The following is a 23,950-nucleotide window of genomic DNA, read 5'->3' on the forward strand; positions in this document are numbered from 1 at the left end:
AAACACAATTGTCCACTGATTACAGATACCAACAATGAAGTTTTTTTACATTGTCAAAAAAACAAAAACCACATGCTGCATGCCCCCAGTGATTACGAATAAAAGTTCTAGTTTTACTAACCATTGCACATGAATTGTTCTATCATAAAGAAAAACTTATTGTTTTTATAATTGTGTAAAAGAGGACCGAAAAAATACCAGATGGAAATTCCAAACCATAGATCGGAAATAAACCTACAACGATATGGCTAAAAAAGAAAAAGACAAACAGACACATAATAGTACACAAGACACAACACAGAAAACTAATGACTATGAAACACGAACCCCACCAAAATCATCGGGCATTCTCAGATGCTTCGGATGTGAATGCCGATTCTGCACCACATGTGGTACCCGACGTTTTGTCCTTGTTATTACAATCTCGGTAAATAGTGCAGTGCGGTAGGTCACATTAGTTAAGAGAAAACGGGATTGTAGTTGAGACATAAGGAACATATACCTTAACTATCAATTTTACCATTGCAACCATATGGTGTGTTACTTCAATATGTCGAATCCAGTATTCTTTTTTTTCTACAAAAAGGCGTTATCAAATGAAGATTATTAGTCCCGTGGTATATTTTTTCGATGATGCGAACTTGCATAGACTGGTTAAGAATGTCACTTGCATCGTGGTTGATTTGTGGTCTTTGGCCACACATATTTTTGTTCAGCCTTCCTTTCGCTTCACCGACGTATACCAATCCGTCAAGGTTTCACTGTTATCCGAAGACGATATTTATAGATTTACAATAGACCACTTTCGAGTTCATCCGTCACCGGAAAAAACTCGTCAATTATACGCGCCTTTATGCCGTCATTTACCAGACAGAGAGGATCGCCTGTTTCCCTGCACTATTAACTTTTATCAAGCGTCTTAGTGATCGTCATTGTGCAGGATAAACTAAAAATAATGATTGTTCTGTAGGTACTTAACGGCAATTCCCTAATGATAGCAGTGTTGATTGTCAATTTTGAGAATTCAATTTGCCGAATAATTCGTACAATATAGAATTATAGTTTTCCAACCACTCGATCAACATTGGAATGATAGTGACGACGCCCCTAAACGCACAACTGACGTTCACTAAAACCAGAGTTTTTGACGGAAATGCATCGAACTCGAAAGTTGTCTATTGAAATCATCGTAACAAAAGGGAAAAAAGACTTTTCAGTTAAATTGCTAGAGAATCGTAGCAGCTTCAATGACTTGAAGACTCGTCATTATGCAGGTTAGTCTATTTTCAATTTTAGAAATAATTTATGTTCCTTAAGTACCATGAGTACGTAATCTGAATTCCCGTATGACTGAAGAGAGAGACATCAACTTCATAAATATTTTGTGCAATATTAAACAAACTATTCTATCCGTTTATCAACACATGTGTTGGAAGTGAAGATGCCTACATTTGGTCACGTAGTAACAGGTGTCTCATAACAGATTCAACTAACTACTGTGTCTCGGAACTGGCGTATCGACCTTTGACAAATTAATTTTAACGTGTTTGACTTATCCTGAACGAATGAAATGAGTCAAAACATACAAATTGATAATATTATTTGTAATCACTTAAACAACAACAACAATAGAAACAAACAGAATATTTCAGAATTTCGTAGGTATTATACAAACTACAATCCCATGTAAAATAAACGATAATACTTGATTTTTTACCTAATTTTTATCATGACTGTATGGAAGACTAATTATTTACAAAGTCTTGTTTACAGTAAAATTGCTAGGTTAACATGCAAGTGTCGCTGATATATAATATCTATTTGTAAGTATGTGAATTCAGTGAAGCAATTGCTTAGGGTACTAGGTTGGCCTAAGATCAACTGCTTTTATTTTATGCATACATTTATGTTTTATCAATGATAGCATACTCGACGGTGCTATCATTTGGAGCAGAAATATGTTTTATATTTTGGTCAGTTCTTCCGCTTTTGTCAACAACCGCATACTCTACATTACTTCCCTCAGTCACATGTTTTAAAGTATTACTCATCTCTTTTTCAGGTCTTTGAATTTCTGATCTAGGTGCGGTGGCGGATTTTGTCTTAATTCTATTGTCAGTTTTTGAACCATCTATCCCGTGTATGTTAACTATATCAATGGAGCTATAGTTTCCATCATCTACACTGTAATCGCTACCTAAGTTCTGTATCCCAGTTCTATTTTGTTTTCCTTCTAACTCAACAGTATGATAATCCCCTTCCATGATGTCTTGGTGTTCAGATGAATTGTATAAAGTGTTATATTTTAATCCGTCAGAATCATTATCAGTGCAATCTACTTCCGGTTGTGTTTCAGCACCATTCTTATCTTTATTACCTTTTCGCCTACACAAAATGTAAAATAACATCTAAACAAAATAGTACCATTTTCACGACATACCTAGTTAACGCATTGCCTTAAGTTCTACATAACAAAACCTATTGCAAATTACTTTAACAGATTAAAAACAAACAAGGAAAGGTAAAAAGAGAGATATTTTAAGAAAATAGTTAAACGCCTCCTCATGTGATCATATCCTTGTGCAAATCAAGAACTAGTTTTTGTCATTTGGGAAATTTGGTGTTCATTAAAAATTGGGATCTAGTCAATTTGTAGTAATGTTAATGTGAATTTTTTTTTTTGAGGGGGGGGGGGGGTCTTTGCAATTGCTAGCTCATATATGTTTATCCATCGTATCCTACAATTTATATATTAATTTTCAATTACAATGCATTTTAGCCTATATGATATATATTGGTTAAGCCAATTCTCGCTGTATCAAACTGTACAGCCTCAAATCATTCGTTCAATAGAAGCCTTTGTGTGTTTGTTCTTGAATTTTATCAAATATTAACAGGCGTTTTTAGCTTGTATTATCATTTGTATTAGCTGCACTATTGGTCTATGACGACCTTTAAGAGTTTCAAATGTTCACTATCATGTAATAACCTCATACTACATTTAAACATACAATTAAATGTGTAATTAAATAGTTTGCAAACATGCACATACTGAAACCTTACAAACCATCCGACATTCATACATTAAAATGATTAATAATTTCTTTAAAGGGTAAATTAACAATTATATTGAAATAACTATAATGCCAAAAATTTAAACATTCAATAAATGATTCAGTCGAAGTTAAGGTTACGAAACAAGAGTTCTATACCAGGCGTACTTGACTTTCATGTTAAATAAAATTAATATTCATCTACCTGATGATTAGGATAACTACTATTTAAAAAAAAGCAATAACCACATTAAGAACGTTGGGGGTTGAACTGGTTTGAAGGCACCCTCCCTACCCTAATATTGGACTATGGGTTAATAGATGAATTGTATGTCGATGTGTAGTCAAATAGTTTGCAAAGATGCACATACTGAAACCTTACAAATCATCCAACATTCAATACCTTTCACACATTATAACTATAATATATTTTCGTTTTCGTACATTAACATTGAGTAATAATGTCTTTAAAGGGGAAATAAACAATTACATTAAAATAGCTAGAATGCCGAATATTTAAATATTCGATACATTTTTCAGTCGAAGTTAAGGTTACGAAACAAGAGATCTATACCAGGCGTACTTGATCTTCATCTTAATTAAATTTCTATTCGTCTACCTGATGATTATGATAGCTACTGTTACAAACAAAGCAATAACCACAACAGCAGAACCTACGCCAATGCCAATATACAGTGCTGAATCTGTATCTACAAAATATACTGGAATATTATAGTTCTATTTGTGCGTTCTTGTTTTTTTGTTTTACAAATTTAAATGTATATTATATAAATAACATGTATTGACTTGACCAGTGTCAAAGATAGACTTTGTTTAAAAAAATATATATAGTGTGCTAAGTGATGACACAACTTCATAAAACACGCAGTTAAACATGTTGAAATAGTAAATAGAAAAGGAACGAATGTTTCTTATGTTGTGTAAGTTAAAAAAAAAAGTACTTGTGAACGAATCAATGGTGCACTTACAATTTCCAGAAGATGTTACTAGTAATAAGAGCGAACACGTGAAATCCTTACCAACAGCTTTGTTTTAGATGTTGGATATATATTTATAAGATGACAACCAAACTATTCCAAACTGTATGAAACAAGCTAAGTAGTCCATAAAAAGAAACAACGAGGTTTACATAAAAAAAAAACGGTAAAGGGGTCACAAAAGATTAAATCATCTCTGTCTCTGGCATAGCTATAACGTAAAATTCAAGTTCCGAACCTTTTACGAGCCTCAATACTACCTCATGTATGAACAATTTCTGTATATGAACCAATACACAACCCTGAACTCATATTACCTTGTTGAAGATAGGAACTAAAAAATAAAAAAAAAATTTAACAAATACTTTAAGGCAACGAAATAAAATAGATAGCACCAGTAGAAATGTAGATTCCATCTTAAATTTGTTTTTCCTTCGAAACTCTATTATGTTGGAGAACATACGGCAAACATTATATAAACAAGACTGAGACACCTGAGATCACCCCTAGTTTTTGGTGGGGTTCGTGTTGTTTATTCTTTAGTTTTCTATGTTGTGTCATGTGTATTGTTTTTCTGTTTGTCTTTTTCATTTTTAGCCATGGCATTGTCAGTTTGTTTTAGATTTATGAGTTTGACTGTCCCTTTGGTATCTTTCGTCCCTCTTTTATGTTCAACTATATATTATGAACTTTAAAGATTCAATTAATAAATTACCAAAGCAGTTCAAGCAACAGTCTCAAAAATGAGAATTTACCTTTTATACAAAATACTGTTTGTCCAGTCTTTATATCTTGGTAGTTAACTAGATAAAAACGAGTTGGGACAATAAGGACCTTATATAGCCCATATTTTAGTGCATATCAAACGTCAGCATACATATTCTAAAATTTATTCTAAATAGACTGAGGTATAAAAATAAAATAAGATCCAAATTCTTATAAAGTGAGCTACCTGGGGACAAACAATAACGAAATTAGTATCTTATTTTTAAATTCTGAATTTTTCATTTATTTTCATCTAATTTCGAGTATATTTTAGATTAGCAAAGTATTTGCGCGACCTAGGAACAACTTTAAATTTGCTGAAATAGGTAAGTATAGATTTATTGGCTGCGCACCATAAATTGCACTGGTAATTTCATTTAAAAACTGCATAAGTATATTATCATTTTCATAAACACGTTAAATTTAACACGGTACACATTATGACGTAAAATATTGTGACGTCATCAGATGAACAATCGTATGTTTTTCATTTATATTACATAACTTTATGCATTTCCATTCGTAATGTGCAAATTTGAAATAGTTGTCTCCCATTTATTCCCTTGAGCCAACACCGGGTCTTTCCTCCTTCAACTCTTAGTCAAAATTTAACCATGAAAAAATCTGGAATTGTATTCTTAGTCCCATGACAGCCTTAATCAAGTATTTAAGTCAAATTTTACGAAAATTGAAATCAATCGTGTCTTACGTATGATTCGTCAACTCGTAAAATATCTTTAATAATAATATTTGTGTAAACTTACTACACTCGTAACTTATGAACATTAATTGTTTGAGTCTGATGGTGTTAGATTTTTCAAATGTCTTATTAGATTTATAAAAGAAAACATTTTGTGGTCAACATGAGGGCACACTTTTTCCGACTGTTATGTTTTAGTTATTTACAGTTATCTATGTGAACACGTTAAACCTTCCATACCTGAAGCAGTTTTGTCTTGAATGGCAGCATAGGTTGTTTGTTGTGTTGTTGGTGTTGGTTCTAAAAATAATTTTCTAGATTCATTTGTTTTTAAAGTAAACATACTAGTACATATAACTTTACCTATTGGATTTTGAACGTCAATTCTAAACACATAAATCCAAAAGGTATTAATGCCATTTAATTTTATTTTATGACTAGATTTCATGAAACATGTAATGGATGTTTATTATTGTTGAAACTTGTGCCAAAATACAACAACCAGCGGTGGCTAGATTAAGCAAGATTCTTGTAGTAGAGTCTTATTTCCGTGTTCCATTCTACGAGGTTTATTCGCAGCATATTTTAAAAGTTAGGAAATTACATTGACATGCATTTACGCATTACAAATTACCATCAAAATATGTTTACTACCTCAACAAATAATTGCGGTTAACATCAAACCCGGAGTGCCTAAACGTTTCCCTAATTGATGTTTAAAACTAATGTTATAGTTATAGTTATATGTATGCCAATAGTCATCAAAGGTACCAGGGTTATAATTTAATACGCCAGACCCGCGTTCTGTCTTCATAAGACTCATCAGTGACGCTCATATCAAAAAAGTTATAAAACCAAACAAATACAAAGTTGACGATCATTGAGGACCTAACATTCCAAAAAGTTGTGCCAAATACGGCTAAGGGTTTTTTTTTCGAAAAATTCAAAGTTTGTAACAGGGAATTTGTAAAAAGGAACATATAATTGATATTCATGTCAACACCGAAGTGCTGACTACTGGGCTGGTGATACCCTCGTGGACGAAGCGTCAACCAGTAGTGGCATCGACCCAGTGGTGTAAATAGTTATCAAAGGTACCAGGGTTATAACTTGATACGCCAGAAACGCGTCAATGACGCTCAGATCAAACCACTTTTTACGTTGTTTACAAATATTATATGTTTTAGTCTTAGGATAATTATTGAATCAAGTTTCATAATATGTTGTATAAAAAAATGACGGCAAATACGCATTATTTTCATTTGAAAGAGAGTAATTGATTCATAAACTATTAATCCTGATAATATTCTTCATCAAGTGATTTACATTTATCTATATAAACACAATAAGTCTTACCTGATACAGAGCTGTCTTGAATGGCAGCATCGTTCGTATGTTTTGTTGTTTGCATATTAGGATGAAAGCAGTTTATTTGTATACCTACATCATCTTCAGTACTGTGTTCTAAAATTCATTTCAAGGTTTATTTAATTTTGAAGTAGAATTACAGATCTTTGTACAGAAATATTTCTATAGAATGACAAATGCAAAAACATACCATCAACAACGAATTAATGCCGATTTAATAAAAAAAAATTGATCAGATTTGATGAAACATGTACGAGTAGTTATCGGAGGTATCAGAATTATAATTAAATACGCCAGCTGCATGTTTCGTCTACATAAGACTTATCAGTGACGTTTCAGATGAAAATAGTTATAAAGCTAAACAGGAGCATTGGAGACCCAACATTTCAAATTGTTTTGCCAAATATGGCTAAGGTAATGTATGCCTGGGATATGAAAATCCTTAGTTTTTCGAAAAAATCAAAGTTTTGTAAGCAGGAAATTTATAAAAATGACTATAACTGTTATTCATATCATCACCGAAGTCTGACTACGACGTGTTGCTCTTTGGTTTGTGTCTAGAGCTTAAATACAACCAACCGCAGGGGGTAGCTGAAGCGCGATTACTGCAGTAGCTTGTATATGCCATCTTTACACCGTGTTCTAGATTGTAGATATAGTTTTGGTTGACGGTCTGTGCAGGTTATATTATCTATAGTAAAACGTTACATTTATAACACATAGTCGATAAAGTAAAACATGAGCACCTTGCATGGCCTTTACCTCACTTTATATTTATGAATGTAACATGTCAGGCTATCTATATATATAGCTAGACCATGTGCTTCAATAAATATTTTCTAAAACGAATCAATTTTGTTGTAGCTTGTTTGTCTGGTCTGATGTACAGTCCTTTGGTCAAAGTATGATCTGATATACTAATTTATTCTCTAGATAATATCTAATTTTAATTGTTAGCCTTTTTGTATATTTATTGATCATTATTATTATTTCAACCGTGTCCTTGTATTCTGTTGTTGAACATAGAAGAGGCGATATGATTATCCACGAGAAATCATAGACCATTATGTAAGAAACTTAATTTGTATCAATACCTACGTCGATATATTTGCATGCAATATCCTCTTGTGAAAGTACCATTAATCACTCTAGATCGCAGATGAAGAATTCCATTTGTTGTAAGTGAAATAGAGCGAGATTTTGTTCCTTCTGTGCATTCTACAGGATCTCTATTATCAGGAAATCCGTTAGGAATTTTGTAGTCTGTAACAATGGCCAGTCCACATGCCTGCTCTTCTGGAGCTGCTCTTCTCTTTGAATCATACTTCCTCATATATATAGTATATAAACGCGTCTGATTCAGTAATGTAACTTCAGATGTACATCCATCTTGTTGGGTCATAACACGTAATGATACACTGTCTACTATTGTACCTCCATTTGAATCTTCCTCTGTTGCATAATGTGTTGTGCACATGTCCGCTTGAAATAATTTAGGAAAATACAACAAAATATAAACATACACCAATAAGAGAAAAATTGTGCTTTTCATGCATATTTGTCTTACTGCAGTTATTTAACTACTTAGTACTTTTTTCTATCATATTCGTTCATACTGGCAAATGTTTGAGAATTAAAAAAAATAAATATGGCAGTGATTGTTAGACTAAGTACATCATCTTAAGTGTTCGAAAATTGAAGACATGGCGGAAACGTTTCAAATGGTTATCTTTCAAAAATCTACAATGTTATCGTCACCTACCTATTGTTGATTTACGGGTAATATCAGGACATGGGTTTGGAACTGTTTGTAGGTGAACAATGTGTATATCTGAAACAAATAAGAAACATACCTGGCTGATAGTAAATTGATGGACAATAATGGTACATACTTGATTATCAAAAATTGCATAGCAGTTTTCAACTCGCAATATAAGGGTCTGGTGGGGTATAAAGAAAAGAAAACAATAAGTAAAATAACAAAGAATAGAAAAATGGGGTGTAAAATAAATAGAACAGAACGGAATTAAGTGTATGAGGGTAATAAACATTAATATATAACATTTAATCAATATCTTCAAGCATGTTGGAACAAAGTGCAGAAAACTTTTTTAGTGAATAAGTGGTCATGATATAACTATTATAACAAATGTCAAATCAAAAATCTTCAGGTACAAAGAAGAAAAGAGCGGAATTGATTTGCCGTACTGACGGATAAACAGACAGACAGACATACGAACGAAGTACACACCTAAAGGTCCCTTCGACTTCGTCTGTAAGGGATTAATAATAATGAATATTAATATTTCCCTTATAGATCTATTTCAAGCAGGGTCCTAGTTTGAATCTAACTGTTTGGTGGGGTTTGCGTTGCTTAGTCTTTCGTTTTCTATTTTTTTGTCGCGTGTACTGGTTGTCTCTCTTTTTCTTTTTCATTCGAGCCCTTACTTTGGAAGTATTTATCAAAATCCGACTCGATTTTATTATAGTGTTTGCATTGTCATTATTACGACATAGTTATGTGTTAACTACTCTGGTATTTTTTTTCGCAATAAGTCCAAAGAGTGATACAATTTAAGTGGAATTATTCCATACAACAGGCATATATATTTAATTCAATAAATATCGTACAGCAAATATTAATTAAAGGTGTGCACGTTTATTTGTTTATATGCCAGCTTTAGCTGGCACTTATGGTAGAAGCATCGTTTTGGAATAAAGAACGATAACTCTCTCTACACGACCCATCTGAAAAGTTTCGTCACTTTCGTTAAATCTCGTACGATGAATTTTTTTTAATGGCGGTCGAATTTAACGTTTCAACGCGAACTTGAAAAAACGGGACAGATCGGAATATTTCAATGTTAAATACGACATGAATTTTTATTTGTTTACAAAAACAAGAATTCAGATATTTTCGCAACTTGTGTAGTTAATTTAAATTTTATTGTACCACCATGACCACGGAAATTACCGAAGTTAGGACAACAAAATTTGACGCCATGTTTCGTCTGCTTTGACTTTCCATAATATGAGTGAGGTCAAAACAAATTACCTAAATAATCACAGGTACTTCATTTAAAAGTCTCAGAATCATATTTTGATAACATATTTAGGGTAAAAGTTCCGTCCAGCCATGGGAACACAGAAAAAACCTCCGCAAGCAATACATTTCGATTTTTTTGCCATGCGGCTTGCGGGGTTAACTCCGGTGCACTGGTTGACCATAACTATACTTGTGTTCATCTGCCGCATAATTCCCCACATCAAGGAAGAACAGTGATAATGACGTTGGTTATACTGTTGAATGTGATCACGGTTATTCATGTTGCCAGTGGCGAACACAGAACTTGTCAAGGGGGTCCCGCTGACTCACTGACTGACCTGAAAAAAAAGGGTGGGGGTGGGGCTCTAGTCATGCCTATATAATTAAGTTTTTTCCCATGAAAGGGGGCGCCCCCCATGGGGGCTGGGGGGGCTCCAGTCATGCCCTATATAATCAAGTTTTTTCCCATGAAAGCCCCCCCCCCCCCCCCCCCTGGATCCGCCTATGGTAGCTCACAGCCTAATTCAAAACTTAACAAAAGTTTAAAACAAAAAAGAAATATTCAAATATTTCACAATCTTCTAATTCTGTACAAACTGAACTCTCAACAAATCTTTTCATTGATTATGTCACATATCAGATATCTACCTTATAAAGTCCCTGGAGATTGACACTGTTTTGTTTTCTCTCTTAAGTTTAATACAAAAAAATGAGACTTGAATGTAAGTAGTACATTAAGTACTGTATATATTGTATGCTCCCATATTGTCCAAAATTAGATTTTATGGGAAGATGGAGTTATTATGATAACCCATGAGAATACCATGACTTTGATAGGTATATACAGGGCATGTTACTTGCAAGTATGTGGGCTACATCCTTTAAAATTCAATCTGCAGCAGTGGCCTGTATATTTTATGGGTCAGTTTAAACCTGATCATAACATTTTCAATCTACCAAGTACTTTAAGTATCACCATATCACTATTAGGTTCACATTTCAACCTATTTAGCAATACACACTTTGGTTATATAACATCTGAGTACCAAAGTTGCACTCAGTAACCTAAATTGCACCTACATGTATCCAACAAAAAAAGCTGCAGAAATCTTTCAAGCTTTTTTTCACCTGACATGTGAAGTTATATAATTATCATATGTTTAAAAAGAGCAAATTAATTATAAAAAGGAAGATATGGTATGATTGCCAATGAGACAACTGTCCACAAGAGACCAAAATAACACATAAATTAGCAACTATAGGTCACAGTACAGCCTTCAACAATGAGCAAAGTCCATACAGCATAGTCAGCTATAAAAGGCCCTGATATGACAAAAATTTACTTTGTTACTAGCATCCTTTTCTTCAAAAAATAATATTTGAAGCATGGAATAATGTCAAATTGTTCAAATATCTGAAGAAATAAAACAAAACATCTGTTTATATTCCAGTTTTAAGGATTTGAACTTAAACATGTAATCATGTATGGAATTTTGGTACTGACCACATTACAGAATCATGGATTGTTTAGAGGTCAGTTCAAACCTATTTCTCTATGACTCTACATACATAGACTCTAAATTAAATTGGTGTATTACTGTAACTATATTGTAAACAAGGATAGTCTACAAAATAAGCACAGAATGGTTCATAAAAAAAAGTTGGTGAAAAAACTGACAATATAGGTGCAATTTGCAAATTGGGTACTCTCATGTTAGCAACTTCACAACTACAAAATTATTTTTAGGACCAAAACAAAAAAAAGTACAAACCTAAAGGCAATAAAATGCTTTGCCATGCACAGCCTGATACGACCACGGTACATATGTATATTTAGCATATAAAAAACACCAAATTTTTTATGTCAGTTGAAATCAAGCATATTTTAATTTTGGACCCTTCAAACTTCAATATGGACTAATTTGAAAACAGGTATCAGTTGAACCCAAACATTTCTATTCAGCAGCAGTCTCTAACTACAAATTTTATATGATAGTCCTACAAAAAAATATTGAAAATGTGTAGATTTTTTTCTTTCTAGCTTCTCTCATGTGAAACCAGTACCTTTTTGGTCACTATTTATGCGTTGCGTCTAAATAAGAATTGTAACACTTTATAGTGACTGAACAGGTTAAACAAATACTTCTCAGGAAGCAGAAAAAGAAGACAACTTGGTACAGCACCAGCCTTGCCAGTATATGTATGAATAAAAACTCAGATCAGAATAGCATGGACAATATGTTAGAATATATGTCCATGTGAATAGTAAGGAAAGTTACCAATAATTCTGCAGATAGTGCAATTTTTATATCAAGTGTTTTGTACATTTTCTGTTAAAATTATCACGCAATCAGTGAAACATTCAAAAAGGCTTAAAACTAAATTTTGATTACCATGATTACTGAAAGTTTCAAACAATGACAACTTCAAGTGTTTTATTTACCAAATAACTCATGTGTTTCTGTGAGAGAAAAAATCAAGTGCAATTTTTGGAAAAAATCCTTTTGACACGCACTGGCGCATGTCAATTGTGAATATACTTACCAAATACATTTTCTTGATCATTATACTGACGTCAACATTATCAAGGAGTACATATTGTAGGAAAAATGCACAAATTACTGATAAATTAATTAAAACACATTATTTTGTTTGCATCTCCTACCAAATCTGTATTTGTTGCATCTATATATATACTAGATGAGTAATAATCAATGTAAATATGGTAAGTTTTTGAAGAAAAACCCTAAATTTTGGTAAAAAAAACCACCCCCAAAAATGTTGTACCATAACCCCAAAATCAATTCTAATCTTCCTTTTGAGTATTTGACACTTTGTGGCATAATGGGTTACGATACAAACTCATAAAAAATGGGCTAGGGAAAAATGTTTATGAGGTAATAAGTGATATGTATAACTTAACAGAATCTTCTATTAAAATTGATAATAAAATTTCTAAATCCTTCATATTGGAAAGAGGTGTTAAGCAAGGGGATAGTTTAAGCCCTACTATTTTTAATTGTTTTATTAATGATATACATCAGATTTTTGACAATACTTGTAAACCTTTAGTCCTTCAAAAATCTGAATTGTCCAGCTTAAGTTTTGCAGACGATTTGGTAATAATGTCAAGTTCACATATAGGACTGCAGAATGCTATAAATAAACTAGAGAAGTACTGCTATGACTGGCAATTAACAGTTAATACTAAAAAAACTAAAGTTATGACGTTTCAGAATAAATTTTCTCCCACCCCTGTGGTATGCTATAAAAACATCCAATTAAATCAGACTAAAGAATACAATTTTTTAGGAAACATTATTAACTATAAAGGTAATTTTAAAAATGCTATCCAAGAACTATCAAAAAAGGGATTGAAGGTCCTATTTGCTTTAAATGGATGTCTACGAGAAAACCATGCAAAATCAAAAAAAAATTATGAAAGGGGTTGTGGAATTTTCAGCTGATTTTGGGTTCCTAGTAAAGTATTAAGTACATCTAATAGTTCTATGGTTAAAAAATGACAATTTATCTCAAATTATGTGAATACAGGGCAATTCTTGTTTAGTACCAAATTTGCTGGAAAATGTTGTTGAAAATGGACATTTTTGTTTTTTTTTTATTGAATAGTTCAAAGTATTATATGACAAAAAAAATTGTTTGGCCTTAAAATTCAGACTTTCTACTAAAATAAACTGTAATTTGGATCTTATTTCAACCTTTATTTTTGTTTTTATTTTTATTGACATAATTGTGTTTTTCTTAAATTTGAAATCAGCCTGTACTGAAAATGTCCTTAAAACCTCAATAGTCACTCAAATTGAAAAAAATATTTTTTTTAACGTTATGGTTCACTACAAACTAGTATTTCTTAACGGGATTTTGGTTGCAAATTGATATAAGCTTATTTGAATAAAAGATGAAAAACTGAAAAATATAGCTAAAATTATCTCCCTTTGTAAAACTCTTCACAATAAAAGGTAGATTTAGTGCCAATAACAGAAGGAGGGAAATCAACAAATGTGCAGAAGGATAGGAAATAATGATATTTTTGATGAGTACGGTGTAGCCAAAAACTTATTTTTATTGAAAGAGTGTAACAAAGACATAGCAAACCATGTGGCAAAGACATTCCCACTGCCACTGGGATAAGTCTGATCCTGATCAGATAGTCTAGACATGACTCATGAGGCTAGACTATCACTATCATGTCTAGGTTTCAGACTCACATTTTAAAATGCATATGCTGCAAACATGAACAGGAGTTGGATTGCAGTAGACAAGAAGACAAAATGAGTTGCTGCCATCCTTTCATGACCCTTCCAAATCTAGCAACGGAAATTTCAAAGCAAAACTTTCAGTTTCAGTTGGTTCTGGTAAGTTTGTTATTTTTTTTTTGTGGTTAGAAAAAGCAATTTGACACCATAAAAAGACCTACTGTAGAAACATCACATCTGATTCAAAACATAAATATCGGAAGAAGAGCATAGACCATTTCTCTTTGGGGGAAAAAAAGGGGGGGGGGGGGGTATTTACATAATTTTCTTGAAGCAAACACTGGTTTAACTTTCATTGACATACATTTATAATGATTTAAAATTCTTCTGAAACTAAAAGATTTATGTGTTTGCCTTCTAAATTTTAATAGAAAAACTTTTTTCTCTCTCAGTCTCTTAGACAAGAATCATGATAAAATATATATTCTATCACAAAACCCTCCGGTATCAGGTCTGTTCGCCCTGAGTTTGTTTGACAAATTGTCAATAGAGTCCATTGACTCTGTTTTTTTCTCTCCTAATTTAAAAATAATGGTTGCTTCAAATCCCTTTTTTTTTAAATACAACCCATTGAAATAGAAAACATTCAGTAGATAGATATAGGAAGATGTGGTATGAGTGCCAATGAGACAACTATCCATCCAAATAACAATTTATTAAAGTAAACCATTATAGGTCAATGTACGGCCTTCAACACAGAGCCTTGGCTCACACGGAACAACAAGCTATAAACATGATAAAGGACCCCTAAATTACTAGTGTAAAAACCTTCGAACAGGAAAATCAATGGTCTAATTTATATCAAAAAAAGGAGAAACGAGAAACACGTATAAATTACATAAACATACGAAAACTACTGTACATTTATGCCAACTAAAAAGTATGTGTGGTAACCGCACTACCCTTACCTACCTTTATTTTTATCCCTACCCTAAAGATTTTTGTGACAGGTTTTGATTAAGCACTGTTAAAGTCACAATATAGCTCCCAAAGAGTTGTGAATTTCCTGTCTTTATTCATTCCTTTACCAGTACTACATGTACATTGTACAATGCAGCTAGATTGATACAATATATGGTTCTCAATCTCAAAAAAATGTTTTACAAATTATGAGCTGTTTTTTTTTCTCTCTAAAAATTGGTTACTGTGAGACTTTTTCTTTACATTTCCTTAGTGCAGGTCCTGTATGGCTGTATCACAGTTATAAACATGGAAAGAGACCTTGTACATGTCTTTACTTCTATCGTTAATAAAATAGAATCTGAATAGAATATGCTTACAAATGTATTCCAAATTAAAGGGCCCAGAAGGGGCAACATGAGATTATAACATTACAGATTACTCAGATAAAACAAATTCAAAATAACAATACTGAAGAAATGAATTACTTGATGATGTGATTGATATCATAGCATTTATGACATTTACACAAATTAATTATCATATCTACAAAACTTTTTTTTTCAATGAACCAATGCATTATGTTAAGCCAACTTAATGTACAATGTACATGTAGGTGTAACTCACTGTACTGATCATGCAAATGTACAAATATACAATATTTTATTTCTTATCAACAGGTTAATGTTGAAGATGGAAAAGCACAAAAATAATGTTAAAATGAAAGCAGATATGATAGATCACATAGGTAAATATATGATATAATTGATAAAAAAATGAATCAAACAAGTCATAACAAGAGACTACTAATTAGACAGCAAATAAGACCTGTGTTGTGGCATTATTTATGAAATATAATCATATATAGAAATTGGAAATTGACCAGTTACATTTATTATTGTAAAAACATGATAAATAATCAATAAATTAGATTAACCCTTCAATTTTAACAATCTGGTGAACAAAAAGTAAACATAACACACAGAACACTCAAATAATTTTTTATGATTAATTAAGGGCCATATCAGTACAATTTACACAACAAAATTTTCATTACTCATCATTGGAATTGTTCTCTTTATAAGAATTAAACCTAGAAAAAAATATGTTTTCTCGTCAGCTTGACACTGAGATCCTCATTTATATATATAGTATACATGCATTAATGGTAAACCTGAAGACTACATTTGTATTTTTCATTTTTGAAAAAACACTTTTACCATTATTACAGCTATTTTCCTAATGCATGTAGAGTAAAACTTTGATAGGTTTGCTTGCTCTGTTTGTATAAATATTGATTCAAGCTTTGTAATTAAGGTTGATATCTTCAAACAATAAATATAGGCATATTTGAACCTTTATGGAGTACTTTTAAATTTAATTAGACGTTATGTCAATTGCAATTGTACAATATACAAACAAACCATGCAAGCTAACCGAAGTCTTAGATTTACATGCCTTAGGAAATTAGCTGTAAAATTAATTATATATTTGTTTCCTATGCTTATTGTTTTACCAATTTCAAATGTTTTGGCTTGTTTTTAAATTGGTCTATATCAGCTATAGGGTCAAAAGGGTCCAAAGTTAAACTTGATTTCATAAAACAATTGAATAATTGGTGTTCTTTGATATTATGCAAAATTAAAAGGTGTATTGTACTTTTTTGGGTTAAATACTTCTTATATGTTTAGATTTTTAATATTCGTTTTCAAATTGCAAAAAAGATCATGGGGGCAAAAAAACCTTTGTTAGTTTATTAAAATATTATTGAAGTTTTTTTTTCTATGCTAAATGTTATCATGCATTTAGCATGTTTAGATTTATAATTTGGGCTCAGTTTTCAAGTTGATTCAAATTGGGGTCCAAACTTTAACTATGTTTAAATTCATTAAAAATTGCATATATGGGGTTCTTTGATATGATAAATCTAATCATGTCTTTTAAACTTTAGATTTTGGATATTGGCAAAAAAAGTAGATTTTCTAACTTTCAATCCATCCCTGTTAATCTATCATGCAAACTTTTTGATGTCTTAATAAGACCTGTTTTATTATATGATAGTGAGGTATGGTTTATGGAAGATTATTTATCCATGTTTAAATCTTTGAAACGTTCAGAACAACATGGTTCTGTTTGTGATACTTTGTCGTTAGAAGATAAATTTTGCTATGAAATGATTCATAATAAATACTGTAAATCTGTCCTAGGACTTAGGAAAACTGCATGTAATATTTCAGCCAAAACAGAACTGGGCAGATTTTCTATGGCTTCATTTATTAAACCACAAGTTATGCTATATTTCTGTAGATTTCATACCCATGATATTAATCCTCTGTTAAAAGAAGCCTATGAATTAAATAAGTCCCTGCATAATGATGGTTTTCATAGTTGGTATACATTTGGTCTAAATATTTTTAAAGAAACTGGATTAAATGCTGAAGATTTTGAAACTTATGATAAACCATACAATAAAATTAAATATTCCTTAAAGATGAAGTTTAAACAGATATCACATGAATTTTATACAAAAAAGTCTTGAATAAACTTTCTTCTATAACAGACAGTTCGAAATTATTTCTATATAGTCAAATAAAAACTGAGATAAAAATTGAAAATTATTTATTAAAAGAATCAAATTTTAAAACCAGACAATTAATTTCTAAATTACGGGTTAGTGACCATAACCTAGAAGTTGAAATGAGAAGATATAAAAATGTACCCAGAGATCAAAGGTTATGTAAACTTTGTAATAAAATTGATGATGAATACCATTTTTTTCTATATTGCAAACTAAACTCAACTTTAAGAGATTGCTTATTTTTAAAGATTAAAAATATAAATCCCGATTTTACAAATTATCAACCACTTTTAAAGTTAAAACAACTTTTAAATCCTAAATCTGAGCTTTTGACAGAAATTGGTGACTTTATAAAGCGATCTTTAGAATTGCGAAAATGAGGTCCATGTCCATCAAAGGTTACATTAATTACCATTTATAACTATGTTTTTTTTTTGTGTTTATATTTGTAATTCTTCACTGTCTGTATTAAATGTTGTATTTGTGTTTGCTTGACCCATATGGGTGTATTTTGCAAATAAATTATTATAAATGATAAACTTTGAAGTATTGAACCTTCTAGCACAATTTCATAGAGATCCATTTACTTATACTAAAGTATTTGTCTGGAAACCAAATGTGTCTTCTTGAAAACAGAGACATGCAAATGTATATTAATTGTATTATATGTCTGTTGAAAACACATATGACATGATTAAGCATTACTCAAAAGCAAATTTTTGACATCCTTGTATTTCCCATTTCCATTCTCAATTTTATTTTGCTGTCATATAATAAAAACTTGAAAAGTAAGCTAGCAAAAAAATATATACAAGAAATGACATAAAACTGACTCTGAATTAGTATTTGAAATTGATGTAGAACCCATAAACTGAAAATGATCAGGAATACAAATGTTTTTTTGTTTGAGTCGGATTTTTTTCACCAAAGCCCTTCTGACAGCGCTATCATTATAAATTATTAAGTCAAAATTTAACACTAGTATTTAGGTTCATCATAACAAATTGGCAAATACGACCGTATTTTCACCTAAAAACTACTGTGTACAGACTTACCTGTGCGGTTTGGGAAATTTTAAATGTTTTTAGATATATAAAAGTTAAATTTATTTTGCATATCTGAAAGATAAAATCGTTTTTGAGGAGAGACGGATTCAAAATATTTTTTTTGTTCTCTGCTTGAACAGATATTTTTTTCATCAATTTGGGAATTGAATATTTTTTTTACAAAAAAAAAATACCATACCCCGTCCTGCCTTTTGAAGTTCAATGAAACATTGAAACATTTATCATTCCCTAAACATTTTCCATCTGAACTTTTTATTTTATTTTAGACAAAATCTATATGTTAATGTAGCCTAGGACATTCGCCCTGAACATGCATGAAATATTTGCCACTGGACATTAAGCAACCAACAACCAATCAATATATATAGGACATTGTCTTGGTATAAAGCTGGCATTTAAGGTAGCGCCTTCCTCATATTAATTGAAACAAATGTTGAATTTATATCAAAGGTTATATGTGTTTACTTCGCGTCCGTCGTCAGTCGTCGCCCGTTAACTTTTACAAAATATCTTCTCCACTGAATCTTTAGTTACTGTGCCATATGTAATCACACTTGATTGGTAGATCCATACATTATGTTTGTGTCTTAACTAAGGATATGTTTTCCATGTCTTATTTTTAGCCATTAACATCGTATAGTCTTTTTAATACCGAACGTGACCTATTCCAGAATATGGCTGTTTTACTGAGTGTGAATTCGCATTGCTATGAGACGTGTCTCGGTATTTGTTTACAAAATGTATCCAGCGTTCATGTTTTTAGTTACTAAGTTTTCTTTGTTATTCTAATCAAATATTGTTTTGTGAGATATCGTTTGTAGTTGTGATTCTATTTTTATGTTTTATTCGTATGTAAAAGTAAAGGTAATTAATTACCAAGTCCATTTGTATGTTTTTTAGTTTGAAGCAACTATGTGCCCAGGATTTACTTGTTTTAAACAGTTTGATTTGGAAGAAAGACACTATTACTTATTACTAATTGTTATAAAATACATCAAATAATTTAAAATAATTAGAAACCTACTTTTGATTTATATCTTTTTTTTAATTTACCTGTGACATTTCTTTTTGTAGTGTTGATCCATTTGCATTGACAAAAAGCGCGGAATTTGGCTAGCCAAAAAACCAGGTTCAACCCAACATTCTTTTCATAAAATGTCCTGTATCAAGTAAGGAATATGGCAGTTGTTGCCTAATAGTTTGTTTCTATGTATGTTGCATTGTTGTTTTTCTTGTTGCACTTCAGTGTTCTAGATCTGTTGTTTCGTTGTTTTCCTCTTAAAATTAAATTAGTTTCCCTAGGTTTATGTTTGTAACCCGAATTAGTTTTCTCTCAATCGAGTTATGACTTTTGATCAGTGGTATACTACTGTTGCCGTTATTTGTCCACAATAACCATTGGGATATCTTGATATATTGTTTAAAAGATGTGTACGATGTCGGAAAGTATAAAAGATACAGAGATAATATAAACAGAAAAAAATATCCGCGATACATATATAAGCTATGATTGATAATTTAGTCAACAATGGTGAATAGTTCCCATTGTTGAAGAATAACACAAATACAGGTGAGCGACAATGAATTTTGTAATATGTGATACACATATAACAATATTAAGTTACTCATAACATTGATGTGTCAGTATTTTGTGCGAATAGAAGAAATGATAAACGTGGTACAGTTTGTTTAGTGTGTGTATTTTAATTGAATTTCACACTGCAATCTTATATGTCGATGTATTGTGCAAGAAACATATACTGATTACTTCCTCTAACATTGGTTTGAAAATACTGTCCAAAATCTGAATAGTAACCACAAATTTTCTATCACTAAAATTGTCTTTACCTGTTATTGACAGAAATACACATATCCATGAAAAAAAGATTGAAATATTGTACACCATTATGGTTTCCCCATAGCATGTCATATGTATATTTTTGTCTTTAATATTACGGAAGTTATAAATATATTGTAAATAGTAGTGTACATGCTTTAACGTTGAGTGATTTTGATTGTGGTTGATTTAAATATACCACATACCAGGTTTAGATAAATTTCAATACATTGTTAACACCTTTGACATTTGATCTATTTTAACATGCAATAAAATCCCATCAAACGTATCAAGACTAAATGTACGTTACTAGGAAGTATTTAGTATCGTTCTGAAATGTTTTAATGAATATGAATATATTTGTATATCTTAATTGTCAAGTACATACCATAGGATTTACCTCGGATTTACTAACAAAACGTGAAACTAAGATTTAAATGAAAAGTCTCCACTTAAAAAGGCTATTACTAGATCTTTTACTGTAAATTGTGTACCTTACAAATAATGTCTTTCTTCATTTTGTTTAGTCTTAAAATAAGTTATTTAAACAACAACAAAAACTGACAAAAAAGAATATTTTATTGAAAATTTTTCTTTATTGATAATCATGTTATCGTTCCTGTTCTGACGATTCAAATCTTTATAAGATGAAGACATAGACAAACAATATTGCTGAAGGTCCCCGGATTCTGTTATTGAATAAACTTGTATCGATTCCGTTTAATCAGGTGTCAAATGATTAATTAAAAGACGTTTGGGCTGACCCATCCATAAGTGCCGAAAAATAAAAGAGTGAATTTATGTAATACTTAGGCAATGCAGTTTAAATATTTGCAGAAGGTAAGACTATCGTTTGAGCAAATGTTAATAGTGAATCAATTTTTATTTGAAACGGTCATTTTGATGTGTAAAACTCTTAAAGACGGAACAATGAAAAATTACGAAATTTGCAGTCAAATTTTTAAATCATTTTCAAGCAATGGACGTACCTCCATCATACAAAGCTATGATTTTTAGCAGCACATCTTGAAGTAATCAACACTTCGACATTACTATAAGGTTTTTAACCTTTATTTTTTTGGCATCTTGTGAAACAAAATTCGTATCGTTAACGTTTTCTAAACATTTAAAGATATGGATGGTAAAACTTTGAATTATGACTCATTTGTTATTATTTCAGCATAAACAAATCAATGTTATAGTTTTAAAAACTTAAATTGTCATTTATATTTCCTAAAATAATTTGATTTTTACTGAAAATCTGATAATCCAAGTTACAAGTTGAATTGTTGAAATCATAACAATGGCCAATCTTTATTTTTGCAATACCATAAAAACCTTTTTTAAGGGTGCGGGGGGGGGGGGATCCAGACATTTACGTTGTATAAAAAATAAAGATGTGGTATATTTGCAAATCTACCAATCTTTGTCGGTACTAATATTGACCTGATAATCAATATATTGTCGGTTTGATTATATTAATTTTAACCAATTAACTAACAACACGTGCTTTCCTTTGATAAAGCGAATATTTTCCTAGTATTCGATGATATTGTTTGTTACAAATATTGCTACAAAACAAAGAACAAATCAAAAATCAAAGGAACAGTACTAGTGATGCCGTCAACATGAGGAAAATTCACACGTGACTACGCAAGTTCTATGCATCTCCGAGCATGAACTTCAGCGGATTTCATTTTTTGTATGCTGTCCATTAATGAAGGGCCTAATTGTACATGGAAATTATTTTTTTTCATTTTGTACTACAAGAAAAAAATATGAAAATGTGCACAATAATTTGGAATTGATACTTATTTCAACATACACCAAGCAAGCAACGTTTTTAAATGTAATGTTTGGGGAAATATTAGAGATGCGTGGCTTGCTAAATTAAAACAAAACTAGTAAACAAAGCTCAAAGCGGTTGATTAATTATTAGACCCGATCTAAATAATTAAGAAGGATGTTGGAGTATCCTAAGAGAGTTCATGTGGCAATGCAATTCTTAAGATCACATCAGGTGGGAATTAATTACATACCAAATTATGACTTCCACTTAAGATTTTTTTTTCATTTTAGTAATAATTACTTTAAACCAAATAACAGGCGTACCAAACAAAAGGCAGTAAAAATATCTGTCGATCGGTTAATGTGCATAGTGGACGCTCAGATACGTTGTAGACTATAAAAGAGTTCAAAACAAAATCTCTGTAATGTCGATTTTGCATCGCTGATCAATTTTTTGCTCATATCTATGTTTTATTGCTCTCAGGATGAACCAAAAAACAACAAAAAAAGGTGAGAATCGTAGTTTAACAACAAGAACTCCTTCAGTTTTAAGAGTTGACTGACGATATTGGCTATGTTTTTAAGATCCTAGATATAAGAAAATGAGGTAATGAGTTCCAATGAGACGACTCTCCATTCTAGTCACATTTTGTAAAAATTATAGTCTTCAACACAGATACTGATTTTACAACTAAAAGCAAGCTATAGAGGACATCAACATTTAATACTAAAACCATTCAAACAGGAAAACAAACAATCTTATTTATATAAGAACAAACAAATAGTCTTTTTGATCACTTTTTTATAATAAGAGTCCATTTTATTAATTTATAGATATTGTCTTGTTGATAATTTCGGCTTTTAAAAGTTTCTATATTTCTGGCATAGTTTTTAAGACATTAGAAATATACGGATAAAAAATAAATGTTAAATTATCTCTATCTATTGCATTTTCAAGATAATAGACACAATTTGCAGTTTACCCTCAAGTTTTATGTTTAGCTATATCGGCCATGTTGGTTGACAGACATATATACATGTATAATCAACAAACTAGATACCACAAGGATAATTGTGGTAAGGTTTGGTTCCAATTGACACTAGTTTCAAAAGAGAATATTTTTGTAACATTAACGGATGATGAATTCTAAGTCTTGAAAATAAGGTACTTGACGTATTGCATTTGAATAAATATTCAGTTTTTAGTGATAAAATACAAGGTTTTTTTTAGGTACCAGCTTTATAATTTAATACGCTAGACGCGCGTTTCATTTACATATATATAAGACTCATCAGTGACGCTCATGATCAGATAAAAAAAAGTACAAGGCCATACAAGAACAAAATTAAAGAGCTTTCAGGAATAAAAATTCCAAAACGTTGTGCCAAAAACGGCTTTGGTATTCTCATTTTAGAATAATCCGTAATACTTGTTGTTTGATTTTTTTGACAACTGATATAATGTCAGTGTAGACTGAATGAGAGACGCAATGTTGATTTGTTAAACTTTCAAGTCTTCATTGATATATATCAACACTCGTCAGTATAATGTAGGGAGTTTTGAGCCTTCTAG

General features: G+C 31.2%; 2 protein-coding genes across 2 annotated transcripts in view; both read right to left on the reverse strand.

The window, feature by feature from the left end:
- Positions 1–1,872: 1,872 nt before the first annotated feature.
- On the reverse strand, positions 1,873–20,683 carry LOC139493168 (uncharacterized). Its single transcript, XM_071281350.1, has 7 exons — positions 20,601–20,683; positions 8,647–8,715; positions 7,983–8,366; positions 6,873–6,980; positions 5,757–5,816; positions 3,673–3,763; positions 1,873–2,385 (listed from the first exon to the last, which is right to left on the reverse strand). The coding sequence occupies exons 1-7, from the start codon at positions 20,680–20,682 to the stop codon at positions 1,905–1,907; spliced, it is 1,275 nt and encodes a 424-aa protein (XP_071137451.1). The 5' UTR covers position 20,683; the 3' UTR covers positions 1,873–1,904.
- A 1,281-nt stretch (positions 20,684–21,964) lies between these two features.
- LOC139493169 (uncharacterized) overlaps positions 21,965–23,950 on the reverse strand; it is a 9,578-nt gene continuing 7,592 nt past the window's right edge. Inside the window, exon 6 of the mRNA XM_071281352.1 lies at positions 21,965–23,950. This exon is cut by the window's right edge and continues 511 nt beyond it. The gene's annotated coding sequence lies outside the window, so the exon portion shown is untranslated.

This window comes from Mytilus edulis, chromosome 10, assembly GCF_963676685.1.
Source record: "Mytilus edulis chromosome 10, xbMytEdul2.2, whole genome shotgun sequence".
Lineage (NCBI taxonomy): Eukaryota > Metazoa > Mollusca > Bivalvia > Mytilida > Mytilidae > Mytilus > Mytilus edulis.